At 47.2% G+C, this 22,080-nt stretch overlaps 2 protein-coding genes across 6 annotated transcripts in view; one reads left to right on the top strand and one right to left on the bottom strand.

The window, feature by feature from the left end:
* The window catches only part of TRMT10C (tRNA methyltransferase 10C, mitochondrial RNase P subunit), a 150,079-nt gene that overhangs the window by 48,054 nt on the left and 79,945 nt on the right, over positions 1–22,080 (top strand). The gene's annotated exons all lie outside the window — the stretch shown is intronic.
* Positions 1–22,080, bottom strand: part of LOC138526462 (thioredoxin-like protein 4B) — a 71,224-nt gene that overhangs the window by 23,168 nt on the left and 25,976 nt on the right. For 2 of the 4 annotated variants that reach the window (XM_069637247.1, XM_069637246.1), the window contains exon 2: positions 13,135–13,306. The exons of the other annotated variants lie outside the window; for them this stretch is intronic. In XM_069637247.1, coding sequence (XP_069493348.1) covers positions 13,135–13,266 — 132 coding nt within the window. In that variant the 5' untranslated portion in view covers positions 13,267–13,306. The remainder of the gene's footprint in view (positions 1–13,134; positions 13,307–22,080) is intronic. 4 annotated transcript variants of the gene reach the window in all.

Here is a 22,080-nt window from a genome sequence, read left to right as displayed (position 1 = left end):
CCTGGGTGAGATTCATTCTCTCGCTTCCTTATCACTGTGTTGAGTATGCTGGGTCCCTGAATAAATCCCAATCTTCCCAATTGTTAAGCCGTCACTGTGACATGAAGGCTAAATGCAATCTTCCTTCCCGTACTGCTGCTGTCACCGTTACCTTTTGTCTTCAGCACTTCTCCTAGAGTCAGTCGGGCTCCAATGGTAACTCCTGCTTCTGCATTGCAGATCGGCAACTTTGGGATTGTGGCAGTCTCAGCCTAGTTTATGGACCTCAGAGTCTCAGCCTAGTTTATGGACCTCAGAGTCCACCTCTCCTGGGTCACACCACCACTCACCCTTGGCGTCTGCGCTCGGGTTTCCTTTCGCTAGGCCTGCAAGGCTCCCTGCTTCCTCAGGGTTTCAAGCAAACATCAGCTGGTGGGTTACTCTCGACCAAGCAACTCACAAGCTCTCTCTGCTTCTCCGACCTTGCAGCTTTGATACTCGCAGGTTAGTCCTTCCTTTTTATTATGGATTGTTGGTTCCTCCTAATCAGAGGATCATAGTTCTCTCTCAGCTGAGTGGTCTTCATTGCTCAGTTGTTTTTCCTCGTCACAGTATGGTAGGCTTCCAACCATTGAGCAATCGGTACTTCTCGCTCATCCTTCCTTCCAGTAATTTCCTGGAATACATTGATTTACTTGTCCAATGTTACAATAACAAACTGGTTTGTAGTGGCAGACCTTTCTGAGGCCTTGGGGTTCTTGTTGGCTCATAAGATGGGTATTTAGGATGTTCCTGGATGGAACAGGAGTCCTTGTCCGCTAGAGAGGAGTCTCTACCAGTGAGGAAAGTTGAATCCTGCAATTCGTCACAGAAGCCACATCCCTGCAGAGGTGCTACCACTGCCATGCACCAGCAAAAGAGACCAGGTGCAGCAGTGCTTAGACCCAGTGGGGAGAGCCACAGTGTTCAGATGGATTTTTAGAATCTGGCCTTATGGACAGATTTTAGGCCACCCAGGTAATAGTGATCTCTAGAGAACTCAGAGGTTAGCCAAACCCAATCAAGGTAAGCGTGGAGAGTGGTCAAGGCTTAGTCTCAGGAGAAAGAAAGTGTTGTCAGGGGTCAACAATGAGTCCACCTAGTGAAACGCACAATAATTCAATTTAGACAGGAAAGTACAAAATCACTCTATTATAGGCCCCAAAACACACACTAGAAAAATGAAACAATAATGGTAATATGGTAATATCACACAATACTAAATTATCAAAACATATAAACAGTCACATTTAGGTTTGTAGGATTTGTGAGAAACCTGAAGGTGTCTGTGATTGGTTCCCAGGGACCTGCCATCCAGGTGGACAGGACCCGGCCATTGCTATTGGATACAGTACCTGGGGGTAGACCAGTGAGGGAGGATCACCTGGATGAGGGGTCCTCGGGGAGTAGAAGTGGGACACAGACGGGTGAGGTGCGGTATCCCCCTTTTGATAATACCTTTTTTCCAACCTACCACGTAGGATACTCAAACACTCTACCCTCAGCTTTTCCGTCGCGAACACTTTTGCATACCACAAAGGACGTCGGACTACCACCCAAGCCATTTACCTGACATGTCGCAACACAAGGGTCAGGCAAAGTCGGGCAATTCACCAAATCCGCACACATCCCAACAGCCCTTTCCCTTCCCCACAGGGATAAAAGGTAGAGCACAAGAGCACAAGACGAGCAAGGCAGACCGCACGTCGAGAAAACTACCTTAGCACAGCAGTTCAAGAGAATGAGAAAGACTGTGCAACTCAAGAGGGGGACAAGGGGAGAAGCAACCTTGCCACTTCCGACCAAGGTTTGTGGAACCTCTGCACAAGGAACCGTAAGACCGCGTACAATAACCAGTGTGTGTTGCAGCAGATGTCAACGCTACATGGGACCATCTTCCGCTGATAACCAAGCCAGGGAGAGACACTTGTCTCTGTGGTACCAACCTTGACTCCAGAGAGAAGAAAAGCCAAGCGGTTCATCACAGCCGGTGAGCGAGGGGAGAGCCGATAAGAAACCGAACTGTGTTGAACGAAAGTAGGAAACGGCTAATTGAATTGTGAAAGAATACAAAGAACTGTTGATAGTAGAAGGGGGGAAAACCAGCAACAGAGGAGTCCGGCACCACGTGGGTGCTCACTCAGGAAACTCTGGGCGATTACCCGATTTGTTGAAACTACTGTTACCAGAAGGCCTTGGGAAAGGCACAAAGGGGGTCAAAGTGGTAATACAGGGGTACGGTAAAATTCTCTGTACAGTCGAAAGTCTTTGACCAGCAGAAGATTGTGAAGCTAAGGGAACCAAATCACGATCATGTTAATGTTAAAGGTATTTTTATCTGTGCACCGTCTCCAACGTAATTGGTCCCCAGACGCTCAGGCGGATCTGCAAACAAAAAGCTGGGGGGGGTAGACGGATGAAGAGGGAGTAGGAAAGTGAGAGGGTGATGTCCTGTTGGCAGCTTCAGTACGGTTTTCACAGTGCACTGAACTTGGGTGTGAATATCAGATCGATGCAAGACCTTGTGTGCTGTTGGTGTGACTTATATGTTGATTGTTTGTTGTTGCAATGTGGTGAAGTGCCTGCGGTTTGCTGCGCGAGAGGGTGGTTGTGTGGATTTTTGTATGAGTTAAGTATGCAGAAGTTTGAGCTTTTGGGTTAGTTGGTTATTTATAATCCCCGGGTCCTTTCTTATCATGAAAACTGATTCACAAAGATGGGAAGAGGGAACCCGAAGGAGGGATGCTGATAAACAGAGAAGTCTAAAGTCCTAATATATAGTTGGCCTCATTACGAGATTCGGGTGATGGAAAAACGATGCCGGTAAGGGAATACCGGCACCGCATACCGCTCCGGCCTATTACGAGTCGACAACCCGGTATCAGCGCCACCGCAGAGACTGTGTTCCCTGGTACCGGCATGTGCGCGGCCTTTCGGGCCGGCAATACCGGGATGCCGCTAACAGGAGGACATCACAAGTCAGGCGGACATGCAACTACCGGCATCACAAAGGCGGTAATAAGGGATACCGCGATGCCGGCATCGCATATCGCCCGCTAACAGCAATGTGCACTGTTCCCAACTGCCGCAGGTGCACACAATCAGCACAGGTGGGGGCAATGGAGCCTGGCCCAGCACAAAAGGAGCACACGCACACACCCCACCGCTTCCCACACCAAAATGATCCCAATTGCAGTTGCAATATTGGGGCTGGAGGACATGCTTGCATTGCTACACCATGAGCATCAACCACAACAGGCACCACAGAGGAGACCCAGAAGGCTCCAATCCCTCGCATCAGAGCCAGTCCTTTCAACCTAACCCCTGAGCAGATCCACACCCTGTACCGCCTGGACCGGGACACCATCACCACCATTGTGGACATGATAAACGGCGACATTGTCAGCCCGATTGAAATAAGCAAGCCATCCCCTCCACTACTGAAGGTAGTGTCTGTGCTCCACTTCCTCCACTTCCTGGCCACAGGCACCTACCAGCACACAGTGGGGCAGATGCATGGCATATCGCAACCTTGTGTTTCCCACGCATGCTGAACCAAGTGCTGGATGCCCTCATGACCCACTCAAGCGACTACATATCCCTACCACGGACTGCCCAGGAGATCTGACACAAAAATTGGCTTCCATGCACTGGCAGGCATGCCAAATTTTATCTGTGCCCTTGACTGCACCAATGTGGACTTGGTGGTCCCGCATGCCATGGAGGTGGCGCACCGCAATCATAAGCTATAACACGCCGTCAATGTGCAGATGGTATGTGACTCAAGCAAGTTCATCACACATTGTTGTGCCCGATATCCCGGATCAACTCATGATTCAATGGTCCTGCAGAACTCCAAGCTACATGGAGCGATATGCTGGACAACGTGCCTGGCTGCTCGGTAAATTGCATGACAGGCACATGGTAGTGTAATGGGGGGTGCGGGGAGGGGGGTGATGCACACACCACCCGGGTGTGATTGGGGTGGTGACTGGATGTCATGACCCTTGCCCCTGGCCCTCACTGGCAAGTCAGCCTTCCAGTAAGGGCCAGGTCAAAGGCCTTAAAACCTCATCCAAGACTCTCTTGAAGTCAGTCCTGGCACCTTTGGCACCAGGCTCATAACCATCATCAAGACCAACATTAGAATGGGACTATTTACTTGGGACTATTTAACTTGGCGGGGGTGAGGGGGTTCAGCCAACATGGAGGCACACACATAGCTCAGTTACAAGGAACTGAGCTATGCGGTCTAGTCTTTTGGGTGTGGCAGGCCTGGGACTACTTTACCCGGACTACTTTGGGTGCGGCAGGCCTGGGACTATTTTACCTGGACTACTTTACCTGAGACTATTTAAACCGAACCCAAACAGCAGAACATGCTTTGCGTTATTCTGCTGTGGGCAGCGTAACGCTCACTGTGTCCAGTTCTTTGATGCCAGCTTACCTGAAACCAAGGACCTGCAGAGAGAGAAAGAACACTACGGAACTTACCTGGAACAGTATCCTGTCTTCAATCCATCGCCGACTTCATTTCCACTCACCTGAAGGTACGAACTCCATCATCCGGCACCGCATGTATCCTGGAATACCATAACCTGGAAAGAGGAGAAAGAAAGACAGCATTAGTAAGCGTTTACTCACGTTTCCTCCCGAATGAAGAAAGCCACACAATTCTTACCTGGGTAGTCACTTCCTGGTCCGTATCATTGCTGGAACATTATGGCGCTCGGCGAGGAACATCGCAACCTGCAAGGAGGGAAAAGACACAGGTTAGCAATAGAAAAGGCGAAACAGCGCATCGCGCATTACTCACCGGACAGCATCGCGCACACCGTGCTTTCGCCTACCGGCCCATGCTCATCTTCAAACTGCATGACAACACCAAAATACCTTTCAATAACTAAAAGGAAAGAAGCAAGACATTATTCGAACTAAGAGGAACATAAGAACTGCATATAAAAACTGTAAAGCAGCAAACCTACAGAGTCGCAGCAGGCCTGGATTCCCACAGGGGGCTTGCACCAGTGAAGTAACTTGGCCGCTGCTCGTCCCCCACATCTACGCGCCCCTGCCACAAGGAGCAGGATGGAGAATCCACCCTTTACAATATTAAGACCCATCTTTAACCAGAGGCCTTTCCAAGGGACCGGGAGAGGGTTCGAGAGTGCAAATCATCCAACCAGGGCTGGGTGGCGTCCCCGTGGATTCCAGGTGAGCGCAACACTGGACAATGCCCATACTGCAAAACACTGTGCTCCAAAGCATCCTCAACTGAACAGGACACCTAAACCTCATACAAATGATGGAAGCTGCACACCAATGACAATATGCCTGACTTGCAACCATCCCACATCCCACAACACATCCACTGCACATCATCAGACCTTACCCTCTGTAACACAATGTAAATGACCGCAGCAAAACACAACACAGGACATGCATCCATGAGTGCGCACAAATCAATTCCACCAAGGGAATACACTGCTTGTCACTGGCCCACCACCACAGTAGTGCTGCATATTACCATGGGAATTATAAGCGCTGAATGACTAATCATGATGAGACTTGTGCCAATGCTGCTAGTAAAAAAACATTTGAATCACTCCACATCACATAGATGATAGCAAATACAGCGGTAGGCATCCACAGTGCATGAACACCAGCAAGGAAATGGACACCCTTCATCATCTGGGCGACGCAACCCACACCTGTAGACCATGGGACAGCACACATTGTGGCAAGTTAAAATGTGTGCATACATCCAGGGACATGTGCATGTGAACAACAAATATCTGCAGGCATGCGTACAGTTGTCATCTTAGGAATTGACTCACACATACCTTATTTTGCACCCATGCTGGCTATCCCTTGAAGCCGTGGCTCCTCACCCCTGTCTGGAACCTGCAGAACAGGCACAAAGAGGACTACAATCGGGCCCGTACCCGTGTGGTGATCGAGCAGACCTTTGGCCTGTTGAAGGCATGGTTTCGCTGCCTCAGCAGGTCGTGTGGGGCACTCCTGTACGGGCATGAGAAGGTGGCCAAAATCATCATGGCATGTGCCATGCTGCACAACATGTGCATCCGACGGAACGTGCCTCTGCCCCCTGACATTGAAAAGCAACCACCAGGTGAGGATGAAGATGATGAAGAAGAAGAAGGGGTTGCACATCAGCCAGGTGGCGATGCACAGGAGGGACGTGCTGTGCGCCAGTCTGTGATAGGCCAATATTTCTAAGACACATGAATGCAGAGGGTGCCATGGATGTGGGACTCTGGGCACTGGGTGTGGGGGTACATGGACACTGTGCATTGTAAACCAATAAAGCACACATACACAATAACCAATGTCCAGTCATGCGATTTTTTGGTACACAACGGGTGTATTGAACTGGTAATATGAATAAAGTGCTTTAACCCTCCACCTCACACACACCCCGTCCCCCTACAACTCCCGCCCACATGGTGTGCAATGGTATGCAACATGAGTCCAAATTAGTCTGGACATGCAGGCTGCCCCTGCTACTTGTGTCCTCTGTCGGCCTCCGGGGGCGGCATGTCAGTGTGCCACGTGGTGTGCGATGACCTGCGCAGGGGGCTTGTCTGGGTGGAGCTGGCCGATGACCCCGTGCCCGCATGCTCCACTGTCGGGGCAGGATGCTGAGCCTCCAAGGCATCAGCAATCCTGGCCAGGACCTGCCTCACTGCTGACAGCTCCTCACATATGCGCATGGTGCTTGACTCGATGGCCCCTTTCATGGCCGCAGTGTTCTCACGGGCCTCCTGCCTTGTCAGGGCACCATCTGAAACATACTGTTTCACAAGCCCTGTCAGCTCCTGATGGCGGCCCTCCATTTGTGCCATGCACAAGTCTCAGTCCCGGAACCCTGCTGAGGTGGGTGGACATCTGGCAAGGGGCCCAATGCAGGCGGGTCCTCTGTGGGGCTCCGGCCCTCTGGTATTGCCTCTGCTCCAGATTGGTCAAGCCTGGTGCGGTTGGGGGTGCTCATTGGGGTGTGCTGGGGTGTTTGCCCGGGGCTGGGTGTGCCTACCACTTCCGTTGACAGGTTGTCGTCCTCGGGACACATACCTCAGCCGGCCACTGTCCTTCTTCGTCACTCTGGGGCGCTGTGGCAGCTGCCTCCCCTAAAGAGCTGTTTGCAGCAGACAAGGTCCCATCTGCCACTGGCTCAGGTTCAGTGGATTCCACCGGTATAGCCACTGTTGGTATTGCGACTGTCCTTTGCCGCCCCTGTGCCTTGCCATCCTGTGTCGGCTTTGCCTTCAGTGGCTGTTGTTGCTTGCCTGGGCTGTTGGATGTGGAAGGCCTGTTGCCGTCTTCCGGCCCCTGGCCTTCTTTGATGGAGTTGTGGCCTGTGCAGCTGTATCCTTAGCATCGCTGTCAGAATCTGAGCCTGTGGAGAGGGGGCCGAGAGAGGGACGGCATTAGTGATGGTTGTACATGCATCATGCATTCATTGGTATTATAGCAGTTGTACACATTTGATGATTTGCTGTCTTGGAGTTGTGACATACAGGTTGCTTGCTATATGGGGGCGGGAGGGTTATTCAGGCATACGGCTGGTTCACACATGTGTAAGGTGGTGTATACTGTGTGGCATGCCTTTGTGTTGTGGACTGCGTGCAGTGTGACACATGCCGTTTCACTGTTTGTGGGGTATGTCTCAGGTATGGCATTGGCATGCTGCATGCATGTAGATGTGACGGTGCTGGAGACAGCATCTAGGCAGGGATGTGTCCATGTGTGTGTGATGGCCCCTGCATTGGCTCATGTCACTATCACATTTGTGGCCTATCATCCAACTTTGCATTCCAGTGGTTTGTGTGGACACTCGCCTCCATCTGCCGATGACGGCACTCCACGCTCCATGTTTCCCAGGCCCTCCATCGCCTCCATGCCAATGGTGCTTGCACAGGTTTCTTCCCATCGGGTGAGCTTTATAGGGGAATTGGATCCACCGCCTGTAGCCAGACCCTGGCTCTGATTTGCAGATACGATATTGCGCACACAGAGGCGCAAGTCATCCCACCTTTTTTGACATCCTTGATGGTGCGGGGGGTGGTGCCGACCGCACTGAGCTTCTGGGCCACTTCCTCCCATACTTCTTTTTTCTTTAGCTGTGCTGCTCGCCTCAGGTCTGATGCAAACACCACGTCTCCATTCTGGGCCAGAGTGTCTGCCAGCATGTTTAACTCGTCCTCGGAGAAGCGCTCCTTTCGCTGGCGGGATTCTCCTTTTTTAATGGCCTTTAGCATTGTGCTGTAGGTGTAGCTGGAGATGTAGCTGGTGTTGTGTGGATCCAGGTCCTGTGTCTCGAGGATTACAATGGATTGTGTTTTTCAAGATGGCCGCCGTAGCATTTCCCGTTCCAGTGCAATGACGTTACTTCCGGTTCCGGTATTGCCGGTGCCTGTTATTTAGGGGTGGACGAAGGCGGAGGAGGTGTCAGCGCTTTGCATGATGCTGCCAACGGGGGTTTTAGGGTAATTTACGGCACAGACGATAGCGGCATGATGCTACGGGCGTGCACGTATTCTTGTAATCACCCGCTTTTAGTGGCGTCAGTGCTACCTGGACGCAGTATTGCCTCCATGCCGGTAAGGTTTGCCTTTTACCGCGAATCTCGTAATGAGGCTCAGTGTGTTGACAAGAGTGAACCCGGGATGTCCACAGTGAACTGTTTAAAAGGACAATAAGATACGTGAACATCACAGATGAAAATTGCATTAAAAGCCACAGTGAAACCGACGGAGGGAAGCAAATAGTAGAGTAGGATCTGAACCCGCAAGAGATGGATCCAAGGGTGAGAGGCCAACACCCACTGACCCATGAATGCAACAAAGAGAAGTACAACAGGGAGAGTCTTTGAATGCATGCCATACCAGAGTGAATCTGACAGAGAGAAGCCAATAGTGGAGAGGGGTCTAAACCCGGAAGCGGGGGGCCCAGGGGTGAAGAGCTATCACCCAAATACACCCAGAGAAGACTTCTAGAACTTTTTGTTGAACTTTTGTTTTGTGCTTTGAATCGGTCAGGCCCTCAGAAGAAAGAAAACGTAACTACTGAAGGTCCAGATATCATTGAGAATGTTTTGTGGAGCTGGGCACAGAAGAGGGGGGCCTAGGGGTGAAAAGGCATCACCCAAAGCACAAACAGAAAGAAACTTTTGTTTACTTTAAAACGCACCAGGTCCCCAGAAAAAATACTTTTTGTAGAAAAGAGACTTAACCGTCGAAGGCCCTGATTGCTGAGAATGGAACTGTTGCCTCGTGCTGGGAAAGCTTGAGCGTGTGCTGTGCTCCAGAATCCTACCTTGTCCTGTGCTGAAAATGTGGGAAAGGGAGACCTGGACTATTGCATCCTGACTTAATATTTTTGAACACTTCCTTCTTTCTTAAGAACATTATTCCACACTTCTTTTTGTATTTAGCATAAAGATTGGCAATAGGATTTTTAGTATAGGCCCTTTTATATTGACAACGCCACTTGGATTGCATTGTTATTGTTTAATGGTCGAAGCTTGCTCCCATCTTAGATTTAGGTTTAGATTAGGCGTTTTTCCAACCTACCTATACAGTTGAATAAACACCCTTGAACTGTGATCACTGGTGTCTGCCTTTACTGTTGTCACCATGAGTTCCTTACATACTGCATACAACGTAGACAACTAAAAGAAGGTAAGTAGTGATGCAGTAGAATTAAACCAGTTCACAAGAATTACGCACTTACTTAAGAAGTCCAATCCCTATGCTGTATGGGCCTTGTGCCCACAATCACAGAGCTTCTTCTTAGGAGAGGAGACAGACCTCGAGTTCTTGTGGTGGTGAAAATGTTCCAGAAGATATTCAACAAGTTACATGTGTGTAAATTATTATTCCCATTTTTCAGATATAAGTGTTCACAAAAACGATGGAATGGAATAACCGATTTTCCCTAGTGACTAGGCAGGTCGACTGGGAGCCGCTGGAGGAAGTGTTTTCCCCATTGGATCCAGTAGAAGATACTCAGGAGCTTCCGGTGCAAGGATTATTCCAATCAGTTCCAGGAGCAGAGCGCAACCCTTTTCGAAAAAGAAATGCATAAGGCACTGATGCAGACCCCCTCAGAACATGTCACCAGACGGGGAAGGCGGGTGCTAGTGAGGGCTACCACATACGTGCGACAGCAGGTATCTTTCCAGTCACGGTTCAAGAATACCTTTCAGGACAGGGTCCATTGATGCTGGGAAGCTGAAACTTGGCACGAAGGTGACTTGAGACAAGAGCCAGCAACTACTGAGTTCCAGGCCAAAACGCTGAATGGCGATGCTTCAGGCAAGGTAGTCCAATGGAGAACTGGTCAGTCCACTGGGTGGTCTAGGGGCACTTCTGAAGGCTCAGTACGGATGGATCCTCGAGAAAGCATGGAGACTGGCTGGTCTATCCAGTCCAAGGGTCGAAGCACCGCTCGGGGCGTTTCACAGATCAGGGAGTCCATCAGGGCCTCACCATGCCAAACACAGGAAGGGATGCCAAGCCTCTTCGGGAGTTGTCCACGGATCTTCACTTGGCTGCTCTTCTACACAGGATAACTGGCTACAACGCTGATCTGAGGAAATGGCTGTAGGAGTCCTCTTCTTATCCTAAATTCTGTCTGGATGCAACTCCAGGCGCACCAATGGTAAGGATCTGCACTGTTCAAACAGCCAGCAGTGGTCCAATCGGGGACCTCTGTGGGCTTCACTCATGTCCCAACCTCAGACTTTCATGCACCGCAGACGTCAAGTGGGACCACACAGTCTCACCCTTTTCCTGGGTCCACACACACCAGGATATCACTAGCCGGTGAAAGTAGCAGCTTTTCCGGGAAAGTGCATGGCCTTTTATAGGGTATCCTGACTTGAGAAGGCAGGAAGAAGGCCAAACAACAATATGGTCAAAGGACAAGTGAAGAATCTCGTGGCACAGCCATTTTAAAAAGGCACTAGCCATGTTTAGTAGCCACACAAGGTAAACGTGAATGTACACACTAAAAATGAACAAATGGTAAAAAGGTATCTGCTGCCACCAGCTTGTCTTTAGGCGTATATAAAAGTAACCTAAAATCCCAAGTGTAACAGACTAGGGTGATACAAAAGTATCCCTGCTGCACTGCATTGCAAGATGCTGTGTGCACTGTTAAGAAGTTACCAAAAAAGTAAAAAGATAATAGGGAAACATAGTTACCCGGTACTGATAGTCTGTAGGACTGATCAATTTTCCCATGACAAAATGCCAGGTGAGTGAAGTTTAGGACTTCCCTTCCCTATAAAAAGTCAGGACAGGTTTAAAAACAAAAGCAAACAGTTGTGGGGGTCTATAGAATATGGAGGGAAAGCTGCCTAAAGAGATATCGGCACTAACACGCATCACAGGACAGTCGGCACCTGCCAGAGAGTTTGCGCAAGCAGTTAGAGGATACCACACAAGAATAGAGCACACACTGGGACATTTAACTTTCTACGTCACCATCTCTGACACGCATCAAGTCCGCGTGGAATAAGTGAGCGGGGCTTAGGCACCTTATCATACATTTTCCTTGCACATACAAGCATTGCGTGGGGAAGACCGGGCCAAATTGGCCATGGAAAGCTGTCCAGTAGCTGTCAGATTTTAGTACGGAACAGGATGTTTTTCAGGTGCGTTCAGAGGTGGAGGACGACCAAGCGACCAGCAGGAAGAAGCAGGGAGCAGCGGCATGTGGAGGCGATTCATGAAGAATGTGTGGTACTGGCTTATTTTTAATAGTGGTTCTGCAGTATGAGTTTGCAAGAAAAGTGAGTAGAGAGGTTGATGTAAGGAGTGAACATGAATGAAGCCGAGGGTGTAGGAGTAGTTGGTGGGAGGGCAGTAGTAGTAGTGGGGAGGAAGGCACGTAGTAGCTGAAAGCAGGGGTAGTCAAGTGGAGTAATAGGTGGAGTGGGAGGACAAGCAACATCAAAAGGGTTGAAGTGAGAACTAAGAAGAGGAGAACTAGGATCTAGGACATGTGAAACATCGGAGGGAAAAAGGATTAGTGGGAGGAGTAAGAAGGAGGTGTGAGCCAATAAGAGCAGAGGGAAGAGAGTGTGGGTGTGAGTGAAATAGCCTGAATGCAACAAAGTAAGCAAGGCACTTAGATAGCTTGCACTTAGGAAACCACCAATAGCAAAAGACAGTGCTTGGACAGTAGGGGGTCAACATTTGGTAGCACTAACCAGGAGTTACGGATGCCTGGCTTAGGAAGGAGGGTCAATTCATGATGAGAGTGAGATGGGAGGGCTCTAGACCCAATGAAGTTACAAATAAAAACTCTGTCTCGAAGACTTAAAGTGATTTTGGTGCCATGTGTAACATAACCCATTGATGATTAGGAGGGAGAAAACATCTAACATTACATTATAAAAAGGTAAAACTGTGTCAAATATCATTAGGTGGAAATGGTAAATAAATTAAATCGATCAAACAAAATAGAACTACCTTGCTAAAGTATGTGAACAGAACCCCAGAACAAGATAACAACAGTTATTTGAACTCTGACAACATACTTCACACGACAAAACTGTATGAGGAGGGCAAATATTAGGGAATTTACTAAACAATAGGAAAGACACTTCAAAACAGTATCACTATGAAATGATCAATAGTGCAACAACAGAATAGTCTAAGTGATGTGCTGACTTAGTTGCTCAGTGTCAAGTTGCCGGAATACAGGAAACGGAGGGGAAGGCAATTGCGGAATGTAAGGGAGAAGGGGGAGCAGCTCTGCGCAACTGATAATCATGTGGAACACAGTGGTAAATATAATGAGGGTAGGATGTGCAGAGTTTGCGTCCAGGATATTACCAGTAGGAAAGGGGGAGTCTTTCAGACAGGGAACAGACTGGATGTAGTGTGTGTGGATTAAAGTAGTCGTTTTTTGGGCGATCAGCAGACTATGAATGTGTAGAGTTCAGGTCAATGTATTGAGTACTTTAAGAATTACTTCAGCATGGCCTCTCTAGAATAATGAGCATACATTAGTGACAGTCTAGGTGAAAGCTTGCAATGCAAGACAAAGCACCAGCAATTTAAATAAAAGGGTAAAACTACTTACAATGTCATCCAGCTGTAGACAAACAGAGTCATTGTCTCTGCCAAATCTGAGAACTAGAACTTTCTCTGCAGTGGTTTTTATTGCATTGTCCACCTCACGCTTGCTGGTCAATTTGGGCAACAGGAAACTCATTGTGAAGAAAACCGCATCCAGAACAAACACATAGCAACTACTATATAAAATCCAAATTTAGAAATCATTAATACTGCATAAACAGGATAAACATAATTTTAAAACTATACAAAAGGTAGATACATAGCTATGTGGAGTTTAAATGAAAACTATATAATTCAAAAGTACAACATTTTCCATTACAATGCTTTTATGAGAAGGATTTTTTTTACTCTTTTTGGTTTTACAACATATAACAACCAACATCACACACAAACTGGTACTTCATGTTGGGATTCCGCTCTTAGTTAACATCTTTCTTGGTGCACTTACGTGTCCTCAGTGTTCTGTATCACCACCAGATTGTCCCCCCAGGGTACTGCATTGTCCGAGTTGGGTCACCTCAGCCCGCCTCTGTCCTCAATGAGGGCTCTCCCCCCACATTACTGCCAGTTTATCAGCAATCCTCTGGCCCACTGGGGTCGCTTGTGCTATTCCTTTCATTGCGTTCGAACAGTTCCTGTATTAACAAGTTCCATGCAAGTATCTTAGCTCCACTCTCACTCTCTCTGCTTTGCAGCACTCTAGTCCACACTGACGTTTCGGCAATCGTCCACTTCTTCAGATCTGCCCACCATGTCTCTATATTCGGCCCTGTGCTTGAGTTCCATGACATTGCTATGCAGCGCTACGCCAGTTTGCACATTAAGTGTTTCATTTTTGCAATGTGTGGCCTTTGTTTGCCGCATTGGGAACAGGCCCAGCAAATAGGACTCTGGTGACCACGCTTGCATGTGGATTCCACCTTCAGCCGCCTTTGCTCTAACAGTGTCCCAAAATGTTGTTATCACCGGACAGGACCAAAACATGTGCAGCATTGGTCCACTTTCTCTGCCGTGCATCACGGGCAGCTTCGGGTTTGCTTGTTTCCCATGGTGGACATTCTCCTGGGCGTGAGGTACGCTTTGTGTGTGTGAGGTAGAGCTGTGCTTGTCTAAATCCCGCGTTCTTGGACACTTTCTTCATGTACCGGAGGACCCTGGACCAATTCTTGATCTGTGAAGGAATTCTGGAGTTCCTGTTGCCATCTTGCCCGTACTTGCAGCTCTCACACGTTCTTGCTCCCAAGGAGCTGTTCGTAGAGTCTGTATACCGTGTGTGTCCCCCTTCTGACATGTCATACCACGCATCCAGCGCCCCCTCAGTAGCTGCCCCTTCGGGTAATGTCATCCACCGCTTTCTGATCGTCTGGACCATGTTGTACAATATAAAATTGACCTCTGTTTATGTGCTGCTCTTCCATCAGGGTCTGGAATTCCACCCTTTGTCCGTCTTGCCATAAAATGCCCAATCTGGGCCACTCCCTTACCAATGTGTTCGATATGTCGCCAGGGTCTCTGTACGGGCACCAACTAGTCCCACAACGGGAATTTGCGTGGAACAGGGGTCTTGTGTCCCTGGAATTTTCCATGCCCTCTTCCATAGAGTAGGGCTCAGTTTGACCATGCTGGGGAGGGGTTTGATCAGGCATTTGTCTATCCATAGCAGCTCCCTCCAATAGTATTGTCGTAGAGCCAGCTGAAAAAGCAGGGAGTCTATGGATGTGTCATCTCCCAGCCACCCTACTACAAATTGTAGTTGTCCTGCCAGGTAGTAACGTTCTAAGTCTGGCAACCTGATCCCTCCTGATTCATAATCTCTTTGTAAAGTGTTCAGGGATATTCTGTCCCCCCCCCTCCCCACAGGAATCCCTGAGACATTGTGTTTAGCTGTTTGAAAAATTACCCGGGTAATTTATAAGGTATGTTTGTAAAGTAGTATAACAGGCGGGGCAGTGCCGTCATTTTCAGCAGGGAGGCTCTACCCATCATCCCTAATGGGAGCGTATTCCAGAAATGCATCACTTTCTCGATTTTATCTAGGGCTACCTGCGTGTTGGCCTTATGTGTCTCTGTGGTATTGTGATGTATGTCTACCCCTAAATAGAGAAAGGTGTCTGGTATCCATGTGAGGCCCAGGTCTGGCATCTTGTCACTTAGTAAGCTCAACCGACATAAAAAGGTGGGCTGTTCACAAGGCAGGGAGTCGCACAGCAGGCTGGAGCGTGGAGCCGGCTGTAGCCAAAAGCTGGCAAACCGGAGAGACAGGGGCGGGAGACACGAGTGCTGGAAACCGTGTAAGAGAAGGACCCGAGACGCCGGGGCCAAAGGAGGTCCAAAGAAGTTTGGGAGGTCCTGTACACCCTCCGCGTTGGTCGCAAGCGGAAGCTTTGGGGACCTAAGCAATCTGGTCGCGCGGACCTGTAGGAGAGAGCAAGCAGGTTGTGCCCGCCCTCTGCGAGAGAACAGCAGAGACTGTGGAAGCTGGAAAGGCAAAGCGAGGAAAGAAACTAAGCCGACGGGAGCTGCCGTCTAAAGCCAGTGAGTGCAAACAGGGAACACTCATACACGGGTGCTCTGAAAACTTGCAATAAGCCTTTTTTGAATATCGAATTCGGAAATCTGTCTTAAGCTCTTTTGAATACTGAGGTGAGTGCTTATAAAGTTGAATTAACTGAAGGTGGTTTCACGATTGAAACAGATACCGAATGAACTGAAAGCATTGCTGAATAATGTATAGAATTAAAACAAGTAATGAAGCTTTTCTGAATGCCGCACAGAAACAAAGCAAATAACAAGCCTGTTTTGAGTGGAATAAAAGCAACATTGTGCGGATGGCAAACACCACAGAGTGAACTCATTGAAAGACAAGTGTTGGCAAAGCAAGTAAAATCCCAAGAAGAGTGTGAGAAGAGAAACAAGTATTGACACAAGTCAAGTGGTCAAGAAACCACAGGTTAAAAGGAAACCTGTATTGGCAAGAACCAGAGAAGTACGAAGAGTTTAACCAAGTGAATGGTGGCCAAGTTAGCCACGATAACGTGTTGGAAGAAAATAATCCTGATACAAGAATTACTCTTCACCGTCAAGCGAAGCAGCAGACAATTGTTGATAAAACGAATGGAAAAGTGGTACAGGTTGTGTGACCTGTATTGGGTGGAGCGTGTGGTCTGTCAACTCTGACTAGACTGACTGGACCCCTGCATGGGAGCAGTATTGATGAAACACAGCCAAGAAAGGTGCATTGGTTGCGTGACCTGGAATGGGTGGACCGTGTGGTCCGACAACTGCGCCTCGACCGAGAGCCCTGCATGAAAAAGCAAATGAAAGTAGGAATCAAGAATGTTGATATCAAAAGGAGCAAGTCAATGAAAATACACATGGAGAGACTTGTGTTGTAACAAACGTGAGTTGGTGAACCAGGGAAAAGTACCCATGGTAAGACGGTTGGGGAGGATTCCAAGCCTTTGTGAACTGTTTGTTTTGGACTTTGAATCTTCTATCTTCAACTTGGGGAAGGAAACCCCAAGAGTTTTGTGGAAATGCTTTGAACTTGGGGAAGGGGAGCTGAAAAAAGTTTACACAGAGCTGGAAGAAGCTCAGAACTTTATTTGGAGCACTATTTCATTTACTACTGCCATCCCTACACATTGTTTAGCTTTAGTTGTGAGGGCAATTATACGTTTCGAAGACACAGACAGTTAAGTTGAATTTTCTGACTCAGACTTTCCTTAGTTTCGTTAGGTATGGAAATCCCACCTTAACGTAGGACAAGTTCGGTCTTCAACCATCCTGACATTTAAGTTAATAAAACCTTTTTGTTTGAACTTTGGATCTGTTGTCTGTGTTTTGCTTCATGCTGCCTTGACAGCACACACCAACTTGCACATTACCATTCCATCATGCATACTACGAATGTTATGGGAGTTGACTGGTTTGAGATACGAGGCCCTAAGGTCCATCTGTTGGACATAAGAATAAAAAAATGTCCATCGTCTTATTCTCCCTGCAAGCCAACAGATGCTGTTCCGCGGTAGACTCCATGTTTTTGTAAAGTATGCAACATTCAGGGTGCACATTCTAAATCTAATATAGCGACTGTGGCAGTGGAGGTGAAACAAAGCCCAAGTCTTCCTCATAGCCAAAATCTGTTTTGCATGAACAATAGGAATAGCCTACCGAGAGTTGAGTACACATTGCCTCAGATTTTTATCTAGACGTGACAGCAAAAGGATTTTTGACCAAAACCTTGGTTTCAATGTTCATGTCACAAGGGTTGTGCCAAAAACACGGGCCAACTCAATTGACGTTAGCAAAGATTGTATATGTTGCAACCAAGGTATGGCCTGTCCACCCTCCTGTGCCATGATGTCTTCAAGTGCTTCTTTCTATTTTTGGAGGTCCCGGGGAAAAACAAACACATCCAATACATTGCAGGTTTTATAGCTACTTCATCACTGATTGAACTAACGTGTGTTTCTAAGTGCACAACAGTTTTGGGGTTACTTGTGAGGAACTGAAGTACATTTTTCAGAAATGTGTTTTCTGTTATAGCTAGGTCAGATGTCTTGATGTGCCCCCAAATCTCTGCCCCATACGTGGCAGCCGCTCTTGCCTGCGCTTTATAGATCTCAACAGTGGGTTATATGGCTCCATTTCCATTTCTGTGCACACATCTTAATATGGTTCCACTACTTCTTTCTAGAATATGGCTTGATTTCACTAGTTGTGCTGCCCATTGGCAATTCTCAGTAAACCGAATGCCTAGTCATATGCCGGGACTTGTTCTAATCTCCGATCATCAATGCATACATCTAACCTAGGAGTCTTTGTGCATTTAAGATGGAAAACGACAGCTTTGATTAAGCCAATGTTAATTTCCAAGCTCATAGATACATTGTTCAGTGAAAACGGCCAGTGATTTTTTGAGGCCAGAAGGCATTGTTGCTAACAAGATTGCACCATCGGCAAAGAAGAGTGCTGGAATTCTATCCTGTCCGAATCATAAAAACACTGTATTCTTTTCATTCTGAGCAAATGTCCATTTTCCTTTTCCAGGCCAAGTAATGCAAATATGCTATTTCCTTCTCCGTTTTCTCTTTTAATCGACTGCCCATCCCTGTGTAAATACTTTGCACATTTGTTGTAGGGAATTATGCCTGCAGAGTAGTTCCATTTTACAGGTCTGTGTTAATTTATTGGATTTGTACTGTGCACAGATGCAGTTTGCTTGGTGCCCAGGTGCTCTCATGGATATAAAAGCAAGGAGGGGTAGGGAGCAACTGACGTCTTTGTGGGCAAGTTTCCAGATGGGAGATCATTGTGTTGTAGGCGGGTTTCATATGTTTGTTGGGGGTGTGGAGTATTGACTAAGTTGTGATGGGGCAAAGTGTTGCATGAGGTGTGTGAAAAACCTAAGGGCTTTTCCCTTCCTACTCCTGGGTATCTTCCAAACAGGTGACCAGGGGAGGGCCATTGCTTTTAGGTCCCGACCTTGGGGGCGGACTAGCGAGGGAGAATCACCTGTGTGAAGGATCCCTTGGGATTGGGGAGGGATTCCTAGATTTAGGCTGTTTGTGGGATTTGTTTTTGGCAGCATCACTGATTATGGAGTGTGTCAGGTATAGGAAACTTGGGTATGGAAGAATGCCTCTGATAAGAGCTTGGGTGGTCGAAGCATTTTTGTACTATTGCATTGACCTACATAAGTAACAGATAAATGGGATCAAAAAGAAATCAGTGTTATTTATTGTTAACCAAATTCTCTTTTTCCTTCTACACACCATAACATGGAAACCTGTTGCTTCCTTTCCTGTGCTCACTTGTACTCAAACTGTTTTTCCCTATAAATGAAGGGTCTGTTTCAGTTGTATTATAACTGCTTGAGGTAGAGGCCTTGCAAGATATAAAAATATGGAGTGTGCCAAGTGGACGTCTGCAGTTCTGCTGTTTTGCTGCAGAGGACTGCTGGATAATTGTCTCTGTGTTCGTGTGTGGTTTAGGACGCTCCACCTCCAAATATTCTTAACCACCTGACGTCCGCTAACTGGGCTAAATGGCAGTCTGCAGTTTTGCTGCAGAGGACTACTGGATACTTGTCTCTGTGTTGGCATGTGATTTAGGAGGCTTCACGTCAAAACGTTCTTCACCCCCTGATGTCCGTGAAGAAGATGCAAAGTGGGCTAAGTGGAAGTCTGCAGTACACAGGGTGTGAAGGAGGCGTGTGAACCACTCGCTCGGGGAGCCACTAACAAGCACGGAGGTGATTGTAAAGATAACAGTCAAATAAAAAGAACTGTGTGCGGGACATGGAGCACTGCCTAGCGTTAACATTTTGGGCATGTCCCCCCAAACCCTCAAGTGGTAACAGCAGGTACGATTCGTGATTGAGCCTTCACATTTTACAAACTGAGAGGTTTAACACAATATGGTGGGGCAAGGCACAGTGTAAAAATAAAATCAAACAATGAATTACAGAGTGGAGCAAAAAGTAGGGGGGCTAATAACGCCTTCTGGCTGCATTGAGTTTAGCAATGGACATGCCGTTACTACTCTCACCAATTCAAGGTGAGGGTAATCTTATTGAAACAGTAGCAGCCCAAATAAACATGGATCGCGCCGTGAATGTAACTGCCAAACGGAATGGGCAAAACAGAAAAAGGGTTGATAACCAAATCAATCACAGCAAAAACCCAGGCGGCACTATTTGAGCCGATTTTGGTCAAGTTAAATAACATGGTCTCTAATCCCCAAATCAATCTTTCTGAGGATGCAAATATAAAGACCAAGCATTGAAAGGAAGTGGTAATGACGACTCTTGAACATTCTGAAAGACTCCCAATTAGCCCAATCAAATGCAAAAGAACAAGAGGAACAGTGAAATGGAAGACCAAGGACCATCTCCTAAAGACCAGCGAAGGGACCTTAAGAGGCGTCTGCCAAAGGTTGAGGAAAAACAAAAAAAGGAGAAAACTGAACACTTGAAACAGACAAGGATCAATAATAGCAGTTGTAGGACATTTTAAAAATCTCTTACCCTCCCCGAGAGGGACGTAGAAAGGAGTGAGAAAATAACGGTATGTCCATAAAGTACCTAAAATAGTTGGAATTGATCTGGAAAACGAGGAGTCAGTTGTGATGGAGGAGATATTGGAGGAGCCTGTATCCAAGCGCAAGACATGTAGAACCCAGATAGACTCAGCGGCTCAAACTGACTCTATTCAGAATAAGCAGACTCAATGTAATTTTCTGGATACTTCGTTAAAAGAAGGATCTATCCCTAACAAAAGTGGGTTGATAAATACCGAAGATGGGGATGAGTGGCAGAGGTGTGGGGGGGAGATTAGGATGGGAGTGGGATTGGTTACTGCAAAATTGGCATGTTGGAAGGTTAATAAGAATAATGCAGCAGCTACTGAAAGTGATACCAATGTGAGCTATCCCAATAGTGAGGTCATAAATAAAGTAATGGGTGTGAGTGAACAAAAGGTTCAAGTTGTTTCAGAGGCAAATACAGCTGAGAGGTTAAGAACAGAAGTACATTGGGTGTGGAGGGTGTATGAGGAAATAGAGGGAATGTGTTAATTGGTGAGGTTGCCAAGAAGGGGTGCTCCATGTGTTCTGAAGGGAGTACGGGGCCAGATCAGTCTGCAATTGAGGAGAGAGCTTGGAAGAGGCAACCGTTGGTGATGATGAGTTTTGGTGCTGTCCTAAAGAAAAGTGATAGTAAAACAGAGTATAAACCTAAGTGTTGGAAACTTAGAGTGGAGCGTTTGCTACCTGAGAACAGATCTACTGTCATGAACAGAGCATGCATCCTAACCCTCTTAAGTGAAATCCCCTCCCTAAGGGCCATATCCACACAAGAGCTGGATCTCAAAAAAAGAACAGATTTGTCTATAGTAGACATCTTCTCCAAAATAGTGTTTGACTTAATCTTGGAGTCGCCCCTTCTACGATCACACAGCTATGACGGATCGCCAGTGGAGGAATTCAATAACCTAGGTTCATGGTATGAGCAGGGATTCCGTGATGAGCCTTCTTCTAACGAAATAATTGTGTCTGTTGGTCAGGACTTGAATAAGGAATGAGTTCAGTGGACAAGAGCAGATGGTAGATGGGGAGGTGAAAAAGAAGACTGGACATGGTTATTGAAAGCTCCTAATGAGCCAAGTTCACCCCTGCTCCCTCTTTATCTAAGTAAATTATCTCACAATAGGGTATTGGAATAGTTGTGGGAATTTGAACCTACTCACAAACCAAAAATTGGGTAGAATGTTAAAGGGATCCCCAATTATTCTCATAGAGGAATCCTGGTTCACTGAGTCCCCGGTAGTGGATGGATATATGACAATTTGCCACAAAGCAGAAAAAGGGGAGCGGGGAAGCCCGTCGAGAGGTCTACTTATTCTCAATGATACCGACAGGACTGGTTATTGATCCCCAATTCTAGGTAGGGAAAGGTACTTTAGCTGTTCAGTTATCCCTACAGCTAAATGGAGAAACTAAGAATATCCCGCTTTTAAATCTTTACTGGCATCAGCTACTTTGTAGCATTGAACACACCTTGAATGAGGTGGGTAATTGTTTATCGGATTGGCTTTCAGAGATAGAGGGAGGACTGGTCCTACTAGGTGGTAATTGATGCCCAAAGCAGATATGCAACAGCCCATCAATTAACACTAGGAAAACTAAGGTTGTTCAATCTACTAAGAATAGAAAATTGAATGGTCATCCTTGCTGGAGTGTCAAATAAAAATTGGTGCCTGTGAATCATTTAATTTATTTAGGGTTTCCTATGCTAAACACCTGGTGGTGGAATGTCCCCTGCTACAGCCTAATAGAATGAAATACTTTAAGCATTTTTTCATTCACTGTCTCATACTGATTTGGGTTTTTTGTGGGAGATGTTGGAGAGATGTCTATCAGGGAGGGTAACTTCAGACATGATTGAAAT

This window comes from Ambystoma mexicanum, chromosome 7p (assembly GCF_040938575.1).
Source record: "Ambystoma mexicanum isolate Mex_15411 chromosome 7p, UKY_AmexF1_1, whole genome shotgun sequence".
NCBI classification, from domain to species: domain Eukaryota; kingdom Metazoa; phylum Chordata; class Amphibia; order Caudata; family Ambystomatidae; genus Ambystoma; species Ambystoma mexicanum.
This window is presented reverse-complemented; position numbering and strand designations above follow the sequence as displayed.